This window comes from Caenorhabditis remanei, chromosome III (genome assembly GCF_010183535.1).
Source record: "Caenorhabditis remanei strain PX506 chromosome III, whole genome shotgun sequence".
Lineage (NCBI taxonomy): Eukaryota > Metazoa > Nematoda > Chromadorea > Rhabditida > Rhabditidae > Caenorhabditis > Caenorhabditis remanei.
Window position 1 is genome coordinate 596,899 of NC_071330.1, and position 23,448 is coordinate 620,346.

Genomic DNA, 23,448 nt, shown 5'->3' on the forward strand with positions numbered 1-23,448 from the left:
TTTTTATTTTTTAAATAAAATGAATTTTTTTAGTTTAATCTGTTTTTGTTAATAAAAAATAGGATTTAGAGCTCAAAATATATGGTTTCATTAGGAAATTATGAATTTTCTTTTTAAAAAAGTTTGTTTGAAAAAAATTCTTTTTTCGGCATTTTTTCTTATTGAAATGTTTTTTTCCTATATTTCTTATTAAAATCATTGATTTCCAACAGCTTTGCAGGTTGTCACACTCTTTTTTTGGTCATTTTTTGGGCATTTTTCACGAATTTTCCCCATATTTCTCCAATTTCAGACCAAAAAATGGTCCGGATGCGGCCGGATCTGCAATGTTTCAATCCGAGAGACTATCAGGTCGAACTATTGGATAAAGCGTCGAAAAAGAATACGATTGTCCAGTTGGGAACCGGTTCCGGAAAGACTTTCATCGCAGTTCTTCTCCTCAAAGAGTATGGTGTTCAAATGTTCGCTCCGTATGGTCAAGGAGGCAAACGAGCCTTTTTTATTGTTGAAAAAGGTAGAAATTATGAAAATCAGTTTAAAAATCTGGAAATTTGAGTCAAAATTACAAAAAACTGAGTTTTTCTGTCAAAAGATAAGGAAAATCGAAGAAAAAACACCAAAAAAAATGAAAGAATTGGCTAAAATTTTAAGAAAAGTGAATCAGAATCTGGAATTCTTGTTCAAAATAGTGAAAAATGGAGAGTTTTTCATTAAAAAGATTTAAAACTTAAAATATCAGTTTCTAAACCCGAAAATGCGTTTTTCAGCTCAAAAATGTTGTGAAAATGTGAAAAATCGCATTTCTGGACCAAAAATCTATAAAATTTCAGTTTTTCCCTGTAGAAATGCTGATAAATTACCGATTTTGAGTCAAAACTGACAAAAGTCTCATTGTTTTGACCATTCTGCGTCTTTTTTGAAACTTTTTCGTCAATATTAACATATTTTCTTCAAAAATCCAGTTTTCCCACTTTTGAGACTCAAAAAACCTCATTTTTTGAACACAAAATCATAAAATTAGATTTTCCTTTTGAAAATGATTGGAAATCGTTCTGAAATTATTGGAGAAAAGCGAAAACGTTGAAAAAGGCAGAAAAATTGAGGTTGAGGACGAAAAATCACTTTTTCAAGTTGAAAATGACCGATTTTTCTGACGAAAAGTGTCTAAATTTGCTCCAAAAGTGCCAAAAATAGATTTCCTAAATAGTTATCTCTACAGTTTTTGTCGATTTTCACGATTTTTTCCAACTAAAAACTTCAGATGGGTTTTGCAGACGAAAATGTGTTAACTTTGAGTAAAAAAACTCCGGTTTTGAACCAATTTTAATGATTTTTTCGGCCTAAAATCCAATTTTTCCAGTAAATCTCGTGGAACAACAAGCGAAACACATCGAAGTGCACACAAGTTTCAAAGTTGGTCAAGTTCACGGAATGACGAGTACAGAGTTATGGAAGAGTCCAGAGAGTTGTGATGAGTTCATGCGACAGAATCATGTGCGTTTGGGGGAAAAATAGAGATTTTCAGGCATTTTTTTATCGATTTTGTTGCAAAAATCCGGCTGAAAATGATGAAAAATGACGTTTTTAAGCCATCTGAGAGCCATTTGACTTTTCAAAACTTAATTTTTTCCAGGTTGTCGTAATCACAGCTCAATGTCTTTTGGATCTGATAAATCACGCGTATGTGAAACTACAGGATACTTGTGTTCTCATTTTCGACGAATGTCATCATGCACTCGGATCGAAACATCCATATCGATTGATTATGATAAAATATAAAGAATTGAAGAAGGCAGGCCATCCAGTTCCACGAGTTCTTGGTCTCACTGCGAGTCTTATCAAAGAGAAAGTGGCACCGGAAAAGTTGACAGAACAGTTGAATAAGTTGGAATCAGTTCTGGATAGTGTCATTGAGACAGCCAGTGATTTGGTCACGGTAAGTACGAGAAATTGACTGAAATTGGGCTGAAATTCTGGCTTGAGAATTGAGAATCCTGAATTCAGAATCCCTGAATCCTAAAATTTGGACTCCGGATTCAGAAGCTTCCGTCTTCAATTCTTACTTTCAGAATTCAGAATCACTATTCCTGAATCCGATTTGGCGATGTCTGAAGCCTGAAGATGAGATTCTAAGCGTCAAATCCAGAATCCTGAAATTCACAATCTCGATTTCTGAATCTTGACGTCAGGATTCTGAATCCCTGATTCTTGAATCCAGAATCTCGATTTCTGAATCTTGACGTCAGGATTCTGAATTCCAACATTACAATCCTGAAAGCGGAACTCTTTGAAATCTGGATACGTTGTCCTGAATCTTTAACTCTAAATTCTGAATCCGTGATCTTGGAATCTGAATTTTGAGCTACGTATCCAGAACGTTTAGTTCCTGAATTCAGAATCCTTCATTCTCCAATTCTGAATTCCGAATCTTGAATTCTGAATCTTGAAATCTGAACTTTGAGTTACATATCCAGAAGTTCGATTCTTGAATTCAGGATTCTGAATCTCTGATTCTCCAATTCTAAATTTCTAAATCCAGAATCTCATTTTTCTTCATTTCCAGCTCTCCAAATACGGCGCAAAACCATTCGAAGCGCTCGTCCTCTGCCGTGATTTCGAAACCGAGAACCTCCCTCTCCCCCACTATGAAACCATCATGGCGCTGCTGCTCGACACGGAGAAATTCGTCAATCACACTACCGTATTCCATCCGGATCTCGATTTGGATCCACGTCGATCGATCCGTGATTCACTGAAAACGACGAAAGCCGTGTTGAGACAACTCGGTCCGTGGGCCGCCTGGAAAATCGCTGCAATGTGGGAAAAGGAATTGTCGAAACTGACGAAATCACAGATTCTACCCGATAAAGCACTACTTTTTCTCAATTTGGCGAAGACCTCGATGACGACGGTCAAGAGATTATTGGAGCCGGAGGTAAGGGCGAAATTTTCTAGAATTTCAGCCGAGAATATTGATTTTTACACTGAAAAATTGAGAATTTCACTCAATTTTCGCACAACATTTGAAGAATAAGGAGTTCGGATTGGCAAATTGGCTTAAAATCGTGGATTTTTCAGTGAAAAATGGGAGTTTTTAGCCATTTCTTCCTTAAAAAAACAGTTTTTCCCCATTTTCAGTGAAAATAGTGGAAATCGTGAAATTTTGTAGCTTTTCGACGGAAAATGGCTGAAATTCCACTGTTTTCAGTGGGAAATTGCAGAAAATGACAGATTTAACGATTTTAAGTATGGAGTACATGAAAATTACTGTTTTAAACGTGAAAAATGACTGAAAATCCTGAAAATTAGCAGAATTCTAGCCAAATTATGAAAAATGTAGAAAAATTTCACTTTATTTAAAAGAGAAAATGGGGAAGAACTGTTTTTAAGCAAAAAATCGCTGAAAAATTCTCGATTTTCAGTCGATTTGCCATTCCGAACCGCTAATTTTTGGGAAAGTGAGAAAATTCCTGGGTTTTTGGGGCAGAAATGAGTGAAATTCTCATTTTTCAGTGCTGAAAATCCAGTAAAATCTAAGCATTTCCCCTCCAAAACTCTAAATTTCTCTATTTTCCATTCAGACTTCGTTTTTGATCAATTTTCCGATAAAAACAAGATTTTTGCTGGCACCTAGACATTTGGACACACAGACAGACATTCAGACCTCTAAAGGTCTTAAAATCTGGAATTCGAATTCACAGAAAGATAATCGGACATCCTAACAGACATATTAGTTTGGCACAGTTCTTACAACTGCGCTCCACCGAAATCGCCTTGAAAATTGTCTCTTTTTCTCTGAGTCTCTCAATTTCGCACACTCTTTTCTTCGGTTTTGGTAGAGCGCGGTTGTAAGAAGCGTGCCGTGCTGATATCACTGTCAAATATCTATCATTTTGATATTCTGGCCGTTAGATGCTGAAAATCATCTGAAAATGTGATTTTGTAAAAATCAAATCGGACATCCGGATTCCGGATGTACAGACAGACATTTGAACGTTTTCACTTGTGAAAACATGAGCAAAGTTAAAGGAGGACTGAAGTCATATTTTTTTATTTCAGATTCTGATACTTCAAAAAATTCTGAACAACTTTCACCATTGGAGCATATGCTAAAAATCGCTCTAAACACCCTAAATTCACGTTTTCCCGGCTCAAAAGGAGCCTAGATGGAAGAGTTTTCCCATGCGAATTTTTGCCCCTGTGTAGTCCTCTCGGACAAAATTATTTCTTTTTATTTCTCGATTTTTTGTTTTCTTGATTTTTTCAACAAAATTTCGTGTTTTATTCAATTTATATCGTAAAAAAATAAGAAAAAACACGAAAATTTGTTTAAAAAAGCAAGAAAATGAGAAATCGAGAGATAAAGAGAAATAGTTTTGTCCGAGAGGACTACACGGGGGCGAAAATTCGCGTGGGAAAACTCTTCCACGTAGGCTCCTTTTGAGCCGGGAAAACGTGAATTTAGGGTGTTTAGAACGATTTTTAGCACATGCTCCAATGATGAAAGTTGCTCAGAATTTTTTGAAGTATCAGAATCTGAAATAAAAAATATGACTTCAGTCCTCCTTTAAGTTTGTACTGATATTTGAGAAACAAACAGATATCCAGGCACACAGAGACACAGATAGACAATCGGACATCTGGATTTACAGATCTTCACAGATATCAGTGTAAAAATCAGTTTTTTAAGCAAATCCAGTTTTCTAGCTGTGAAATAGCTCTAAATCCGGAAAATGCTCAAAAAGAGCTGAATATTTATATTTTTGAGTCATGTCAAATATAATTTGTTATACTATCAGAAAACAGATTATTTCAGAATGAAACTTGCAATTTTCGGTTAGAAATCACTCAACTAGTCTCAAGTTGCTCTGAAAAACCAGATGTAGTCAGATTTTCCATCCCAAAATCCATTTATAAGAAAATAGGAAAAATCTGAGTTTCTCAAGCGGACAAATACTGAAACACCCGCTTTTTCCTTAGAAAAATAACTTTTTTCAGTCAGAAATCACAGAATTTCCACTCCAAACCCTTGCATTCTTCAATTTTTGAGCTCTGAAAATGAGAAATTTCCTATTTTAAGTGTAAAAATCAATTTTCTCGACTGAAAACCCAGTAAAATCATAGAATTTACACTTCAAAACTGCAATTTTCCTCTCTTTTTTTAGATGAGAAAAGTGAAATCACTCGCAGACCTCGAGAAATTTGTCCCACAACGTTTCGTTCGTCTCTTCGAATCGCTGGAAATGTTTGAACCAGAATTCCAAATGAAAAGAATGAATCGAGAAGTTCCCGAGAAGCTTTCGGCCATTGTGTTCGTTGATCAGAGATATATTGCCTACGCTCTCTACGTAATGATACGAAATGTCAGACAGTGGGAGACAAAATTCAAATTTGTCCAATCGGATTATGTCGTCGGAGCGAGTGGACAAAATCTCGCCAATTCTGATAATCAGGGATTGCATAAGAGACAGACGGAGGTATATAAGAAAATGGGAGAGGAAATTGAAAATCATTTAAAAAATTCTTGAATTTCAGAAATTCTGCAATAATTACTAGCTGAAATTCCTGATTTAAGAATCATAAAATTTCGATTTTTCTCCAATTTTCGAGGAATTTCGTCAAAAAGTTACGCTTTTCATACGTATTTCAATGAATTTCAACTCAAAAACACTCATTTTCAATTTAGAATCTCAATTTCAGATCCTATATCATAGAATTCCAGACTTTTGACCAGCGGCTGAAAAACTATAAATTCTATCTGAACTTGTTCATTTAATTATCAAGAAAGCTCGATTTTTGCAATTTTTCGAAAAACTTTATGGAAAATCTTGTTTTTAACCCTTTTTATAAAGATTTCAACCGAAAAAATGCAAATTTTTGTCAAAATTAATCGAGAAATAGTCAAAATTGAACATTTTTCGATAGGAAAACGAGGAAGTTCTGATAAAAATCCTAATTTTTCAGCGTCAGATCAAAAATCTGAACATTTCGCCAGTTTTTTACCCTTTTCAATCAGTTTTTCAACCAAAAATCACGATTTCTAAAATTTTATTGGTGAAAAACTGGATTTTTGGCAAATCTCAGAATTTGGAGACACATTTTCAGCCTATTTTCTCGAAAAATAGTTTGAAAAAAGTCAAAAAACAAAAAAATCACGTTTTTCTAGCATTTTTTGGTGAAAAATTGAAATAACCAGAATTTGAAGAGATCTCAAACTCATTTTCTGCCTTTTTTTCTCTAAAAATAGTCAAAAATCTCATTTTTTTAGGCGCTCCGCCGTTTCCACAAAAACGAGATCAACGTGCTGATTGCGACGTCTGTTCTGGAGGAAGGTGTCGACGTGAAACAGTGTAATCTCGTCATTAAATTCGATCGTCCACTCGACATGCGTTCATATGTTCAATCAAAGGGAAGAGCTCGGAAAATGGGATCGAGATATGTGGTTATGGTGGATCATAAGGATGTACCCTCGTGTGATAGTGATTTGAAGGATTTTCAGCAGATTGAGAAGGTGTGGGAAGAGATTCTGGAGATTCTGGAGATTCTCTGACTTCTGAATCCCTAAATTTTGACCAGAATTCTGGATTCTCAGTTCTAAAGTCGGATTTCTCCGTTTCAAAAATTCCAGATACAGTATGCTGGATTCCTAATACTGAAATTGAAGAGATTCTGGAGATTTTATGAATTCCGAATCCCTAAATTTTGATAAAAATTCTGGAATTCTGATTCTCCGTTTCAGAATTCCAGATAAAGTATCCTGAATTCCTAATACTGGAATTGAATTCTGGAGTCGGAATTCCGATTTCTGAATCATAAAAACCAGAATCCTATATTCTGAATATTTGGCGTCTAAACCAGAAATCCAGAATTTTACGTCACAGTGATTTGAAGGATTTTCAGCAGATTGAGAAGGTGTTTTTTAAAAGATTTTATGAATTCTGAATCCTAAATTTTGACCAGAATTCTGACTCTTCGTTTCAGAATTCCAGATACAGAATTCTGGATTCTTAATATTGTATTCAGGAGCGTTGAGCGCGGGAATTCCGAATCATAAAAACCAGAATCCTATATTCTGATTCCTGAATCTTGAATTACTAAACTGAATTCTAGAATCTTAGTCCAGACTTTTGGATTCTGGAGTTCTGAACTCTGACTTCTGAATCCCTAAATTTTGACCAGAATTCCGGATTCTCAGTACTGTATTCAGATTCTCCGTTTTAGAATTCCAGATACAGTATCCTGGATTCCTAATACTGGATTCTGGAGCGTTGGTCGCGGAATTCTGATTTCTGAATCATAAAAACCAGAAACCTGTATTCTGATTCTTTCGCTTCTGGATTCTGGAATTCTGAATTCTATATCTGGTTTTTCAGTTCTGACACTCAACGACTGGATTCTGGAGCCGGAATTCTGAATCATAAAAACCAGAATTTCTATACTGAATTCTAGAATTTCAGTCCTAGAATACAGAATCCCGTCCCTTTTCCAGATTGAGAAGGTGTGTGATTCTGGAGATTCTGTGACTTCTGAATCCTAAATTTTGGCCGGAAATCTGGATTCTCAATTCTGTATTCTCGATTTGCCGTTTCAGAGTTCCAGATTCTGGTTTTTCAGTTTTGAAACTCAAGGAATGGATTCTGGAGCCGGAACTTTGTTTTCTGAATCATAAAAACCTGGATTCCATTTTGTGATCCCTAAATCTTGAATTACTATACTCAGTTCTAGAATCTTGAATCTGGGATACAGAATTTTCAATCGTGATTCTGACTTCTGAATCCCCTCTCTTTTCCAGATTCTCCTTAGCCGCCACCGTACCGTCAACAATCCAACCGAAGACGACTCCATCGACTTCAATCTGGACGATGTCGACCATCTGATGCCACCATATGTCGTCGAGTCGACTGGAGCCGAGTTGAAATTGTCAAATGCTATTGCGTTGGTTAATCGGTAAGGGATTTTCAGTTGAAGGATCCGGAATTAAATCAAATACTAAAAACCCTGAAAAAGCCGTCGAAAATCAAGATATTCTAGTTTTTAGCCGTTTTTTTAAAGAGAATTTGCCGGCACCGAGACATCTGGACAAACAGACAGACATTTAGATTTCTAAAGATCAGAAATTCTGGATTTCGGACATTTTTTTTCTAAAAAGGAGTTTTTGGGGTCAAAAACCTTGAATTTGAATGAAAACTGTAAGTATTTCGAGTAAAGACCCACAAAAACCTGTTTTTAACCGCAAAATCAGAAAAATTTTAGGAAAAATCACAGAAATTTTTTGAATTCCGCCTAGAGCACTTTTACCAACAAAAAAAACCCAAATTTAAAAAAAAAACCAAAAATTTTTTTTAGTAGTTTTTACAACAAGATAAGGCCAAAACTACACTATTTCAAAACCGTATTCCACTCAACTCTGAGATGGATAAAATTGCTCCAAAAAACCTTTCGAGACCCAAAATCTTTTCATTTCCAGGTACTGCTCAAAACTCCCATCCGACATTTTCACCCGCCTCGTCCCCCACTCGAGAATTATTCCAGTCGAAGATCGAGGTGTGACGAAATACTGTGCTGAGCTCCTACTCCCTATCAACTCTCCCATCAAACACGCCATCATTCTGAAGGATCCAATGCCGAATAAGAAGGCCGCTCAGATGGCCGTCGCTCTTGAAGCGTGTCGTCAGTTGCATTTGAAAGGAGAACTCGATGATAATCTACTTCCAAAGGGACGTGAATCGATCGCGAAACTTCTGGAGCATATCGACGATGAGCCGGATGAATACGCGCCTGGAATGGCGCTGAAAGTTGGATCATCGAAGCGAAAGCAGTTGTATGATAAGAAAATCGCCAGAGCACTCAACGAATCACGTGTGGAACCGGAGAAGGAGTGTTATATCTATGCACTTGAGTTGGAACGATTCAGAGAACCCGATTCGATTCTGAATCCAAAGGGACGCGTTTTCCAGGATCCGGTTGAATACGATTATTGTTTTGGTTTCTTGAGTACCAAGGATATTCCCAAGGTGATCAGAACTGAAAATGAGAGGAAAAATTGCATTAAATCGTGAAATCGGATACCAAAAGTTTGGTCCAAAACACTGAAAAAACCGTCGAAAATTAATGGTTGAGCGATTTTGGAGAGATTTTCCTTGCAAAAACCAGGTTTTTTGCTTTCATCCGGACATCTGGACAGATAGACATTTTTGAATATCAAATCCCTGAAATTTCGGAAGAATCCGGACATCGGGGCATCTGGATAGCACATCGAGACTCTTTCGCCTTCAAAAACGCTGAAAATCCTATAAACCTCGGATTCCTGGACGGACTGACACACATTTAGACATCTAGATCTCAAATCTGAGTCCCAGCGGTTAGAACGTTCGAAAAACATACATTTAACCAGAGACCCGCCAAACTACTAGAGACATCTGGACACACAGACGGAGCGGAACGGAAATCGGAACTTTTTTCCGTCGCAAATGTTCCGAAAACCTTTTCGAAATACGTTTTTTCGGAAATTTTTGAAAAGTTCCGAATTCCGAACTTTCCGAATTCTTGTTGTGAGATGATGGAGATTTTGGAGCTCTCTGACTTCTGAATCCCTAACTTTAGACCAAAACGGGCTTCTAAATCCTCGATTCTCAGTTCTGGCTTCTGATTATCCGTCTCTGAATCCACGATGGTGGTTTCTGAGTTCTGATGCCCAAAGACTGGATTCTGGAACCGGAAACTTGATTTACTGGATTCTGGAGCGTTGGGCGCAGAAATCTGATTTCTGAATCAGAAAAACCAGAATCCTGTATTCTGATTCTTTCGCTTCTGGATTCTGGAGTCCTCAATTCTATATTCTGAATCCGGAATCTTGAATCTTGGATACAGAATCACAGATTTAGTATTTGTATTTTGTATTCTGAATCCCATATTCGGCGTCGAAACCTGAAATTCAGAATTTCCAATTTCGATTCTGTATTCTGAATCCCCCCTTCACAGTGATTTGAAGGATTTTCAGCAGATTGAGAAGTTGTGGAGATTCTAGAGATTCTGGAGACTCTGACTTCTGAATCCTTAAATTTTTGTCAGAATCCTTGATTCTCAGTTCTGAATCTATGAAGCTAGTTTCTGAGTTCTGATACTCAAAGACTGGATTCTGAAGCTGGAATTCTGATATCTGAATCAAAAAAACCAGAATCCTGAATTCTGATTCTTAAATCTTGAATGACTATACTGAACTCAATAAAGTTCCAAAAAATCTAGCATCCAGACACTCCATCTTTCAGATCCCTCCATTCCCAATCTTCCTCCGACAAGGCAACATGACAGTCCGCCTAACGACTGCACCCAAAAAGACGAGTGTAACCGAGCGTCAACTGGAAGACATTCAACACTTCCACAACTACATCTTCACTCAAGTCCTCCAAATGTGTAAAAACGGTCTGGAATTCGATGTGAGCGCCACGGCACCCCTCAACACTCTAATCGTCCCTCTGAATAAGTGTAAAGACGACGAGGGAACCTATTCGATCAATATGAAATATGTGACTGAAGTCGTCGCGAATATGGAGAATATGCCACGTGTGCCGACGGATGACGTCAGAAGGAAATATAAATTCGATGCGGAGAACTATAAGGATGCTATCGTCATGCCGTGGTATCGAAACGTCGAGCAACCCGCATTCTATTATGTCGCTGAAGTTCTCACTCAATTCAATCCGTCCTCCCAGTTTCCTGATACGAATTTTGAGACTTTTAATGAATATTTCATTAAAAAGTATAATTTGGAGATTTATGATCAGAATCAAGCACTGTTGGATGTGGATTTCACATCGAAGTAGGTTTTGGAGATGGAAATTTGATGAAAATTGGGTTTTTTCGTTAAAAAAAATGAAAAAAACCTGGTTTTCCTGTCAAAAATATAGAGTTTTAATCAATTTAATTTTCATGCTAGAAACCTTGATTTCTGTCAAAAATTCATCAAAAAATGGTAATTTTCGTCCAAAAATGTTGTTTTCTGAACTTTTTCGCTGCTGAAAATTGGGTTTTAGAAAAAAAAAACGATAGAAAACGCAGTATTTTTGAACGAAACTTGCGGAAAACTTTTGGTCGAAAAATGGATTTCAAACGATTTTTTAACGAAAAACCATCATTTTCTAGAACAAAATTGAGGAAATTATGATTTGCTGAAAATTTGGGTTTTTCTTTTGAAAAAAAATCTCTAAAAATGGTGTTTTCGTCAAAATCTTGATCTTTTTCTTCACTTTTTTTTTACCAAACACCAGATTTTTGTCAAAAATTCGTGAAATATGGTAATTTTCGTCCGATAATGTTGTTTTCTGACTTTTCCTTGGAGATTAAAGTCAATTTTTGACTAATTTTTAATCTAAAATCTTGAAATTTCAGCCAATTTTCACAAAAAGTAGTTATCAATGTCTGAAATTGTGATTTAGCTTGAAAATTCTAAAAATCTTTTAAAAAGCTACAAATATTGACGATTTCCAGTCAAAAATTGCTTTAGTTTTGAAAAAATCCATTTTTCAACTGTTTTGAATGCGAAAAAGCCCATTTTCTACAAAATTCACAGAGTTTTGACATGAAGATTCGACAAGTTTCGAAAAAAAAATCAGATTCAGCGGTTTTCAAAACAAAATTCTGATTTTTGACACATTTTTCGGTAATAAAATTGAAAATATCCAAAAAAAATTGATTTTTGACTTAGAAAATCGAAAATTTTTCAATTTTCCACAAAAAAGTTGCTAATCTCCCCCAGTTCCAGTCGTCTGAATCTTCTCCTGCCACGTCTTCAACCCCATCAACGTCGTCAACGACGTGACTCCACCTCCTCGGTCACCTCCGTCACAGACAGAGCATCAGAATCCAAGTCATCAGAATCCGTGACGTCATCATCAGGAGCTCACTCGACTCAACGACAGATTCTTGTTCCAGAACTGATGGATATCCATCCGATATCTGCCACATTGTGGAACGTGATCGCCGCGTTGCCATCGATTTTCTATCGTCTGAATCAATTGTTGTTGAGTGACGAGCTCCGTGAGATTATCCTTCAGAAGGCGTTCTCCCGAGAGGATACGAAATTGAAGGCGTCACTCGAATGGAGTCCATTGACATATCCGAATGCATATGAGGAGAAACAATCGATAATTGTGAAGAAGATTCAACAGCTGAGAGAGCTCAATCAGAAAGCGCTCGAAGCGACGCAGGAGAAGGAGAAAAAAGAGCAAATTCTTGATGAAGGGAAGGACACTTTTGCTATTGGAGTGTGGGATCCACAAGACGCCGCTGCTATCGGGGTGGATATATCGGCTAGGGATGTGATGGGAACCGATGGAGAGGATATGGATACCGTTGGACTGACTCAGGGTTGGTTTTTGATGGGTTTTGGCGTGAAAAACCGCAAAAAAACCTCAGAAAAGTGGAGAAAAAGTGGAGAAAAACACACAAATTTTGATATCCAGGACATCCGGATGAACAGATTTATTGAGAGACAGACCGAGATATTTGTGATCTGGCGCACCTTTGACGCTTGGTTTTTGATGGGTTTTGAGGTGAAAACTGCAAAAAAAACCTCAAAAAACAGATTCATCGACAGACTTATGAAAGAGACACTGAAATTGAGATCTGGTGCACTTTTGACGCGCGTCCCTCACCCTCGTTCGAACTGTAGAAACAAATTTGCAGAGCTAAGAAACTGGCGAGACGTTGGCGCGTTTTCTATCAAAAACTACTTACTTTTTGATGAATTGTGAAGGAAATTACTAGCTGGCGTGCCTTTGACGCGGTTTCTAGCAAAAGCTCATAAAAATTACTCTATTTAATGAATGGTGCTGTAAAAAATGCGTTACTGGCGCACCTTTGACGCGTTTCTCAACATTAAATTGTAGAAAAACTTCGCGGAAATGGGATTTTTAGGCGCTGAATTGTTTGGACATCCGGACGCACCTACAGACAGACTGTCTGGCGTGCCTTTGACGCGGAAAAGATTGGGTTTTTCTCTTCAGGTCTCCACGACGGCAACATTTCCGATGAGGAGGACGATCTTCCGATCGTAATGCACGACTACACGGCTCGTCTCACCGCTGCCAACCCGATATTCGGCATTCCACCTCAACAACCGTGGGAACAAGAGATTGAAATTGTACCGAGTGGTTGGGGAGATCTGGAGGGTGTGAATCCGAGTCCGATGCCATTCGTAAGTGGAAATTTGGGATTTTGTGGCATTTTTCAATCTAAAAATCTCAAAAAACACAAATTTTTCGAGATTCCTGGCTCAAAAACGTTGAATTTTTGTCATTTTTCAACCTATAAATTTCGAAAGTAGTGAATTTATGGCATTTTCAGCCTGAAAATCCTGAAAAAATCATTATTTGATATGATTTTTCATTTAAAAAAATGTCGAAAAATAACCATTTTACGGCATTTTTCAAACTGAAAAACTCGAAAAATCATGATTTTTGACATCTTTAACCACCAAAAATCTCGAAAAATCAAGATTTTATAACATCTTTCATCCAAAAAATCACGAAAAATTACGATTTTATGGCCTTTTTCAATCTGAAAATATCAAAAAATCATGATTTTTACCAATTTTTCGCTCAAAAATTTCGAAAAATCACGATTTTATTGCATTGCTCAACTTAAAAATCTTGACAAATCATAATTTTCTTGCATTTTTTAACCTGAAAATCTCAAAATTCACGATTTTCATCAATGTTTGGCCCAAAAATCATGATTTTCAACAATTTTCAGCTCAAAAACTCAAAATTTTCAGCAAATCTTTGGTGGGACGAATGAAGTGAACATCCAAGGTCTGATGGCTGACGTCAGTCGAGTTTTCGATCCGATGGCTCCGATTCCTGGAGCACCAAGACCACCGCCACCAACGTCGATTTCCACGTCTTCTGGAGCTCCGCCCACTTCCACAACGTCTTCTAACTCTGCAACTTCTCAAACTGACGTCCCCAAAAAATTGACGAAAGAAGAGGAGAAATTGAAGAAAATCCAAGAGGAACTACTTGCGAAGACGAAGGAACGATTAGAAGCGTTGGAGACGTCAGATGAGAGAGAAATGCCACGACGAGTTGAGGAGACGATCGATTTGGAGGAATATGGAGATGATTTGATTGAAGACGAGGAGGAGGAGGTGATTTTATAGGAGAAAAATGGAAAAAATCTGGAAAAATAACGCTTTTTAGTCGAAATTTTACGATTTTAAAGCGAATTTTCACACAATTTAGGTCTTTTAGAACTTTTGAGGGCGTTTTTAGTGAATTTGGCGGTAGTTTTTTGATTATTTTCAAAGGTTTTTCCATGAATTTCTTCTGTTTCGACCGCTTTTTCGTACGTTCTCATAGATTTAGAAACAAAATCCGTCCCAAAAAAAAACAATTTGATTGAAGACGAGGAGGAGGTGATTTTAAGAGAGAAAATGGAAGAAAATGTGAAAAATAGCACTTAGAAAAGTGAGATTTAGTCGAAATTTAGGTTAAAACGAGCAAAAATTTAAAATTTTCAACGATTTTAAGTCTGAAAATTGCTTTTTTCTGAGAAAATCTGAATAAATAGCACTAGAAACGCGGGATTTAGTCGAAATTTAACGATTTTGAAGCGAATTTTCAGACAATTTAGGCGTTTCCAGAAGCCGTTTTTAGTGAATTTCGCTGTAGTTTTTGATTATTTTCGGTTATTTTCAAAAGTTTTTGAGCATTTTTAGTGCTGTTTTCCCTTATTTTTTCAATGTTTCGGCGGATTTTCCGTCAATTTCCGATTTAGAAGCAAAAATCATCCAAAGGCATTTTTAGTAAATTTGACTGTAGTTTTCCATCATTTTTCGCTCATTTCAAACCGGGCCGAAACGGGCCGGCGCGTAACTCGCTTCAAACTCACTATTATGAGCTGAAAAATATACCAAAATGTAGATCTCAGCGAGTTCTATGTCCATGACCCACTAAGGGCCGGAAGGCTATTCGTTATTGTGCCGCGGGCCGGGAAAAGGGCCAAAAAACGCGGAACTGGCCAAAAAATCCATTCTAGCCCGGCCCGCGGCACATTAACGAATAGCCATCCGGCCCTTAGTAGGTCAAAAACATAGAACTCGCCGAGATCTACATTTTCGTATATTTTTCAGCTCATAATAGTGAGTTTGAAGCGAGTTACGCGCCGGTCCGTTTCGGCCCGGTTTGCAAGTATGATTTTCAACACTAAAACTCATCATTCCAGTACCCCCAACATCGTCTGAAAACAATGGACGAAGAGATCGAAGAGCTCAATTCGGGAGCTCAAAAGAAACAGAACATTGACGATATAACAGTCAAAACGGACGTCACCGATCGCCAAACATGTCAAGTTCTGGAAGTGGCCGCCCGTGATCTACCGTCCCGCCCATTCTCATTCGAGAAGGAGAGTCAGACGATGCACGGACGTCTTCTCAAGGAACGAGTGAACGAGACGGTGTCTCATATCGATGAAGACGTCGGAATGGGCGTCTCGCCGTGTCTTCTGTTGACTGCGTTGACGACGTCGAATGCTGCCGATGGTAAGAGGCGAGAAACCGCAGAAATTTGAAGGCTGGGGCACCTTTGGCGCGTTTTTAAGCATAAAATTGTGGAAATTTGTGGATCTCCAGGCATACAGACTGAAATCATCATACATCAGGCGCACCTTTGGCGCGATTTTGAATCTGAAATTGCTAAAATTGGAAATTTATGACATCTGGCGCACGTTTGACGCGTTTTTAGTTTTAAAAATTTTTCGAAAAGGAGTAGAATAACTCTAGAATTAGTTATAATTTAGTCAGCGGACATCTGGATTTCCAGACACAAAAAATTGAAACTGGGTCCTCTTTTGACGCGTTTTTAGAGGGAAAAACTGATGGAATGATGTCTGGCGCGCCTTCAACGCTTTTTTTTTGTGAAAATTTCGCATTTTCGGGCATCTGGGAGCAAAAACAGACATTACCAAGTACAGCTGGCGCACCTTTGACGCTTTTTCTGCACCTTGAGGACAACTGGATTCACGGATACACATCCAGAGGGAATATGGCGCGCCTTCGACGCGTTTTTTTCTTTTTGAAACATCTTCACATCTAGAATCGACCACAAATAAACTAGTAGACAGACTTCATCTGGCGCGCCTTTGACGCGTTCTCCAATCTATTTTCGATCAATTTTTCCCATTCCAGGAATGTCGTTGGAACGTTTCGAAACAATTGGAGACTCATTTCTGAAATTCGCCACCACCGACTACCTCTACCATACACTTCAAGATCAACACGAGGGAAAACTGTCGTTTGCACGAAGCAAAGAGGTGTCAAACTGTAATTTGTATCGACTCGGAAAAAAGTTGGGAATTCCACAACTGATTGTGGCCAACAAGTTTGATGCGCATGATTCGTGGCTTCCGCCTTGGTGAGGACGATTTTTGAGCGAATTTTCAGACAATTTAGGTCATTTAAAGCCGTTTTTAGCGAATTTGGCTGTAATTTTTGATCATTTAGGCTATTTTCAGAGGTTTTTTGAGCATTTTTAGTGCTGTTTTTCCATAATTTCTAATTTTTCGGCGGAGTTTCCGGCAAAAAATTGTTCAAAGGGGCTCCAAAGGCTTTAAATAGAGGTTTTTAAGGAGTTTTCACCATTTTTTCTCCGATTTTCTCAGATTTATAAACAAAATCCGTCGCGAAAATCAATTTTTAGTACGTTTCCGATGATTTTATTCAATTTTTTCGATTGATCTCGAGTTTATTTTACTAAATTTAGCAGGTCTTGCCTCTGTCGTAATTTAAAATGAAACTCTGTAATATCCAGCGATTCCACACAAATTATTTTTTTTAGTATCACCAAGATATCTGAAATTCCGGAAATTTCGAAAAAGTTCGGTATTTTCAAAGATTTTTTGAGAATTTCAGGCATATTTTTCGTAAAGTTTCAATTTTTTGAGAGATTTTACAGATGGTTCCACTGTTTTTCATCGATTTCTGTGGTTTTAGAAGGAAAATCCGTCTGACTTTCAGAAAATGAAAAAAAAGAAGATATTTTTAGCACTTTTCCAGTCAATTTCAGCTAGATTCACGAGATTTTCCTCAAATCTTGATTATAAGCCTTTTTTGAAGGAAAGAGACACTGAAATGGAGTGACTGGCGCACCTTTGACGCGCGTCCCTCAACCGGAGACTGGTGTGACGTTGACGCGCAGAAGTCACGCCAGACAGTTGGGTAATTTTGATACATTTCTTGAGGAACGCGCGTCAACGTCACACCAGTTTCAGGTTGAGGAACGCGCGTCAAAGGTGCGCCAGTCACTCAATTTCAGAGAATTTTTAGAGGGTTTTCCATGAATTTGCCTATTCGTCGATCATTTTTTTCGATCTGCATTTCATATTGTAACGAATTCCTTCCAATTTTCAGCTACGTGCCCACTTGCGATTTCAAAGCGCCCAATAACAGTGATGCCGAGGAGAAAGACAAAGAAATTGAGAGAATTCTGAATGGACAAACTATTGAAGAGAAGCCAGAGGATAAAACCGGATGGGATATTGGTGGAGACACGGCGAAGAGTACCGCCGATGGAATTGAGACAATCAATTTCCCGAAGGTAACGCAGCAGCGCGTCAGAGGCGCGCCAGAGACAGAAAATTCGAAAATTCCGTGTAGAAAATGCGAAAATTGAGCATTTTTGAACAAAAACAAAAACGCGTCCGAGGTGCGCCAGACAGAAAATATTGAAATTTGAACCTCTCTGAAAATGAAAAACGGCCCTTAAATCGGAAAACGCGTCTAAGGTACCCCAGACTCCATTTTTAAATTCCTGAAGTTGAAACCGAGGAAAACGCGTCGGAGGTGCGCCAGCCAGAAAATATCGAAATTTGAGCATTTTTGGACATGAAAAACCCATTTTGAATCAGAAAACGCGGCTAAGGCACACCAGACTCCATTTCCAAATTCCCAACAAAAACGCGTCAGAGGCGCGCCAGACAGAAAATGCGAACAATGAGCATTTTTGAACAAAAACGCGTCACAGGCGCGCCAGACGATCATTTTTGCTGTCCGGAGGAAAAAAAAATGATCTGAACAAAAAAATGCGCCCACAGTACGCCAGCCCTATTTCTATTTTTTGATCCTTAAATTATTTTTAAAACGCGTCAGAGTTGCGCCAGACATGTAACATTCGAGAAAATTTCGTATAGAAAATATCGAAATTTGAGAATATTTGAACATAAAAACGAAATTTATAATCGGAAAACGCGTCCCAGGCGCGCCAGACTCCATTTCCAACTTCCCTTAGCTGAAACCAACAAAAAACGCGTCTGGAGTGCGCCAGACAGAAAGTTTGAAAATTTCGTATAAAAAATATCGCGAAATTTGAACATAGAAACAAAATTTTAACCAGAGAACGCGTCTACGGTACGCCAGACTCAATTTCCAATTTTAATTCCCAACAAAACCGCGTCGCAGGCGCACCAGACGATTATTTTTGCTTTCCGGAAGAATAAATGAAAGATTGATGTGAAATACGCGCCCACAGAACGCCAGCCTCTTCCATTTTTTGATTTTGCTTAAAAACGCGTCAAAGGTGCGCCAGACCCACCCTCATTACCCTCAATATCACTTGGATAAGGCGGTTATTTAGCTGTAAAATTTTAATTATTGACTAAAAAAACGCGTCCGCGTCACCCCAGCGCCATACCAACTCGTTCCCAGCTTCAGCAATCACGCCTTCTCAACGAAGACATCTCTCCACTACCGTACAATCTGCTCACTCAACAAAATATCTCTGATAAATCGATTGCCGACGCGATGGAAGCGCTCATTGGAGTGCATTTGCTCACATTGGGACCGAATCCCACGTTGAAGGTGAGAAAATCAAAAATTGGGTGAAAATCGGAGGTTTCAGACTTATTTTTTTCGAAATTTTCAGCCCAAAAATAGTTTTTTCTGCAAATTTTTGAGTTTTTCAAGCCAATTTTCAGTCATTTTCTTCCATATTCTAGCCGGACCTCCTACTCAAAAAATGACTGAGAATCGGAGTTTCAGACATATTTTTCAAGATTTCCAGTCCAAAATTCGGTTTTTCTGCAATTTTTGAGTTTTCCAAGCCAATTTTCTATAATTTTCTCCCATTTTTCACTCGAAATTTGTCTTCCAGATACAGAAAATCTGAGTTTTTGGTGGGAAAATACTCAAAAAATGACTGAAAATCGGTTCAAAATAAGGATTTTTTCAAATTTTTTGAGATTTTTATGCCAAATTTCAGTCATTTTCTTCCATATTTCACCACAAATCTCCCCTGAAAATCTGTGATTTTGGTAGAAAAACACGAAAAATGGCTGAAAATCGAAGTTTCAGTTCAAAAATTGAGATTTCTGCAATTTTTGAGTTTTTCAAGCCAATTTTCAGTCATTTTCTTTCATATTTCACCCCTAATCTCCCCTGAAAATCAAGGTTTTTGATAGGAAAACACCAAAAAATGGCTGAAAATCGGATTTTCAGTTTAAAAATTCAAAAATTTTGTTTTTTCAAGCAAATTTCCGGTCATTTTCTCCCAATTTTCACCCTAAATCTCGCCTATTTCCAGGTAATGAGCTGGATGGGACTGAAAGTGATCCAAAAAGACGCGAAAACTGAAGTCGCCCACCCTCTGCTCCGTTTCATCGACACACCCGCCAATCCGGACGCTTCGATGAAGGCGTTGAACAACTTGTGGCAACAATATCAATTCGCTAATTTGGAGGAGAGAATTGGGTTGGTTTCAGTTGTCAAAATTGAATTTCTGGCAGTTTTTAAGCCAAAAATCATAAAATTCAATGCCAAAAACATCGGGAAATGTGGAAAAGCAGATTGAAAGTGATTAAAACCCCGGAAAATCGATTTTTGACAGGTTTTTGAACCCAAAATCGATAAATTTGACGCTACAGACATCGCGTCAAAAGCGCGCCAGATGGGTGTGTTCGATAGCTGATCCGACGCGCCAAAAGCGCACCAGATACCGTTTTTGGGTCAAAAGTGGGTTTTCGAACCAAAAATCTAGAAATTCGAAAATTAGGAATCGCTGTAAAACAGACGGAAGGCGGACAAGGCGCGCCAGACGAGAAAACGCGTGTAAGGCGCGCCAGATCAATCTAACTCTGGACATCCGGACACACAGACAGAACGTTTGAGTTGAAGTCTGAGAAGAAAGATATACAAAACGCGTACAAGGTGCGCCGGATTATCAGAAAAGTCGAAAATCTAGAAATAAGAGGTTCGCTTTATCTGGAAAAGCAGGAAAACGCGTCAAAGGAACGCCAGATTTTAGTACAGACATCCGGACATCTCGGCACACAGTCAGACCATTTCTATTTTCAAAAAGCACCTCAAAACGCGCCTAAGGCACGCCAGGCCCTACGGACAGAAAGACAGACAGACACATAAACAGATCGATAGCTGAAAACGAATTTATTCAGTTTACCAAAATCAATGAAATTAATGAGAAAATGTTCTCAAAAGTGCGTCAAAGGCGCGCCAGAAAGAAAAACGTAGAAATTTTCGTTAAAAGTTTCATATTTTGAACAATTATTCGGACATCTGGACCCACAAACAGAAGTTTCGGGATCTTTAAGAAACAGTACAGTAATAAATTATTGCGTGGACATCCGGAAATACAGACGTACAGACAGAAGTTGGACAGAAGTTGAAAAGTTTGGACATCGGGGCATTCGGATTTTTGAGTACAGTAACCCAAGATTGTGTGGACATCTGGACATACAGACATGCAGACATGCAGACGGAAAAAAATGTAGGGAATTGTGCTCAAAAGTGCGTCAAAAGCGCGCCAGATTGAAAAATCTTGCATCTGAAAATCCGGACATCAGACAACATTGTCTATCCGGCCACTTCCATATTTTGAATAATTGTTTGGACATCCCGACACACAGACAGACATTTTCCCAATCCCCAAATAACCATACTTGTCAACCGGGCCGAAACGGGCCGGCGCGTAACTCGCGTCAAAATGAATACTACGAGCTGAAAAATATACCAAAATGTAGATCTCGACGAGTTCTATGGCCGTGACACACTACGGGCCGGATGGCTATTTGTTCATGTGCCGCGGGTCGGCAAAAAGTGACAAAAAACGCGAAAATGGCCAAAAAAACCCATTCTAGTCCTGCCCGCGGCATATTAACAAATAGACATTTGGCCTGTAGTAGATCACGGACATAGAACTCGTCGAGATCTACATTTCGGTATATTTTTCAGCTCATAATATTCATTTTGACGCGAGTTACGCGCCGGCCCGTGTCGGCCCAGTTGACAAGTATGCAAATAACTCATTTTTTAGATATCGCTTCAAAGAACGCGCGTATCTCGTCCAAGCGTTCACCCACGCCTCCTACATCAACAATCGTGTCACCGGATGCTATCAACGATTGGAATTCCTTGGAGACGCCGTTCTCGACTACATGATTACTCGATATCTATTCGAAGACGTCCGTCAGTACAGTCCCGGAGTCCTAACCGACCTCCGATCCGCTCTCGTCAATAACACCATTTTTGCGTCGTTAGCCGTGAAATTTGAGTTCCAAAAGGTATGATTTTGCGGGGTTTCCCGCTGAAAATCACCTTTTCCAGAAGATTTTTGTATGAAATTCGAATTTTTTGCTCAAAAACCCTGAAAATTCCCATTTTTCTGCGGTTTTTAGCCAAAAATTGCCATTTTTATCAGTTTTTTGTAGAAAAAAATCTTTAAAAGTTCCAAAAACCTTGAAAATTGCAGCACTTCATCGCCATGTGTCCGGGACTTCATCATATGATTGAGAAGTTTGTCAAATTGTGCGCCGACCGTAATTTCGACACGAATTTCAATGCGGAGGTGAGTTTTCAGTCTGAAAATTCAAATTTTCGTCTGAAAAATAGGCGAAAATACTCGAAAATTCACGATTTTTTTCAAATCTGAAGCGATTAGTAAGGCTGGCGCACCTTTGCCGCGTTTTTAAGAACAAACACTATGTTATCGTTAAACGCTGAGTATCTGGGGTGCCTTTTGACGCCTTTTCTGTGAATATTTTGCTCTGAAAATTGAGAAAAATACTCAAATTTCATATCTGGCGTACCTTTGACGCGTTTTGTACGTTTTTATGTGGAAAACGCGGCAAAGGTGCCCCCAGACATGTCAAAACTTGGAGTTTTGTTAAAAACAGAGAATCTGGCGCACCTTACTGTAGAGAAATTAGAATTTTTAGCATCTGGCGCGCCTCAGACGCGTTTTCTTGACACATATCTAGTGCGCCTGCGACGCGTTTTTGTCGGGCTTCTGGATAATGGAAAACGCGTCGGTGGCACGCCAGAAGTAAAGACAGTAGACATCTGAACATCCGGACAGACATTATTCCCTGATGGAAAACGCGCCAAAGGTGGGCCAGACGAAAATTTTGGACAGATGGAGATCCGGACAGACATACAGGCGGCGGAGGCGCGCCAGACATGATAAAAAAGCATTTTCTCTGCCTATTTCCGGCCAAAGTATAGATTTTAAACGAGCTTCTGGACATCTGGACATCAGGACACACAGATATATCTTGAATTCACACATTTCCAGATGTACATGGTGACGACGGAAGAAGAAATAGACGAAGGACACGAAGAAGACGTCGAAGTGCCGAAAGCACTGGGCGACGTGTTCGAATCGGTTGCCGGAGCGATTTATCTCGATTCGGGCCGAAATTTAGACACGACGTGGCAAGTGTTATTCCACATGATGCGCAGTACAATCGACTCGTGTTGTGCGAATCCGCCACGCTCTCCGATCCGTGAGCTCATGGAGTTGGAGGCAAGCAAAGCGCGTTTCAGTAAGATGGAGCGCATTTTGGAGAGTGGAAAAGTGAGGGTTACGGTAGATGTTGGGAATAATATGCGATTCACTGGAATGGGAAGAAATTATCGAATTGCGAAGGCGACGGCGGCGAAGAGAGCATTGAAGTGAGTTGGATTTTTGGGGGGATTTCCAGAAAAATTGGAAAGTTGTGATTTTCAAAATTTTCAGCCAATATTTTCAAGCATTTTACAACCAAAATCCCTCGAAATTTCAGATATCTCCACCAAATGGAAGAGCAACGACGTGCCGCACTCGCCGCCACATCTGTCTAATAACTTTTTGTATTTTTCTTTTATTTTTCCTTATTATTCGTCCATATCATTCTAGATTTTTCCAATTATGTGCCTTTATCATCTCTCCTCATTTTTGATTTATTATCGATCTATTTGATATTTCTCAGTCTAAGTATTTCTCTTCGTTTCCCCGTCCGTTTTACGTGTCTCTTCTCTTTTATAACCGATTTTATGTGATTTGGCTGAAAATTTGGCTGCGGCACGGTTTCTTGAAGCTCCGCCCCTCAAGAAGTGGGCGGAGCTGAGAGGAGCTGTTATATATGAAATGAATTTAAATTGACGTGACCCCACTTTCTAGAAAAATT

General features: G+C 38.7%; 1 protein-coding gene across 1 annotated transcript; it reads left to right on the forward strand.

Annotated features, from left to right (window-relative positions):
* Window positions 1–300: 300 nt before the first annotated feature.
* GCK72_008291 (uncharacterized protein) lies at window positions 301–23,122 on the forward strand (the record flags this gene model as incomplete). Its single annotated transcript, XM_053726750.1, has 21 exons — window positions 301–514; window positions 1,361–1,494; window positions 1,634–1,936; window positions 2,564–2,935; window positions 5,166–5,477; window positions 6,269–6,511; window positions 7,793–7,947; window positions 8,468–9,014; window positions 10,269–10,819; window positions 11,762–12,366; window positions 13,005–13,195; window positions 13,775–14,146; window positions 15,223–15,538; window positions 16,184–16,409; window positions 17,405–17,591; window positions 18,704–18,850; window positions 19,572–19,738; window positions 21,318–21,564; window positions 21,753–21,848; window positions 22,575–22,954; window positions 23,065–23,122. The coding sequence occupies 21 exons, from the start codon at window positions 301–303 to the stop codon at window positions 23,120–23,122; spliced, it is 5,823 nt and encodes a 1,940-aa protein (XP_053586327.1).
* Between the last annotated feature and the right edge of the window lie 326 nt (window positions 23,123–23,448).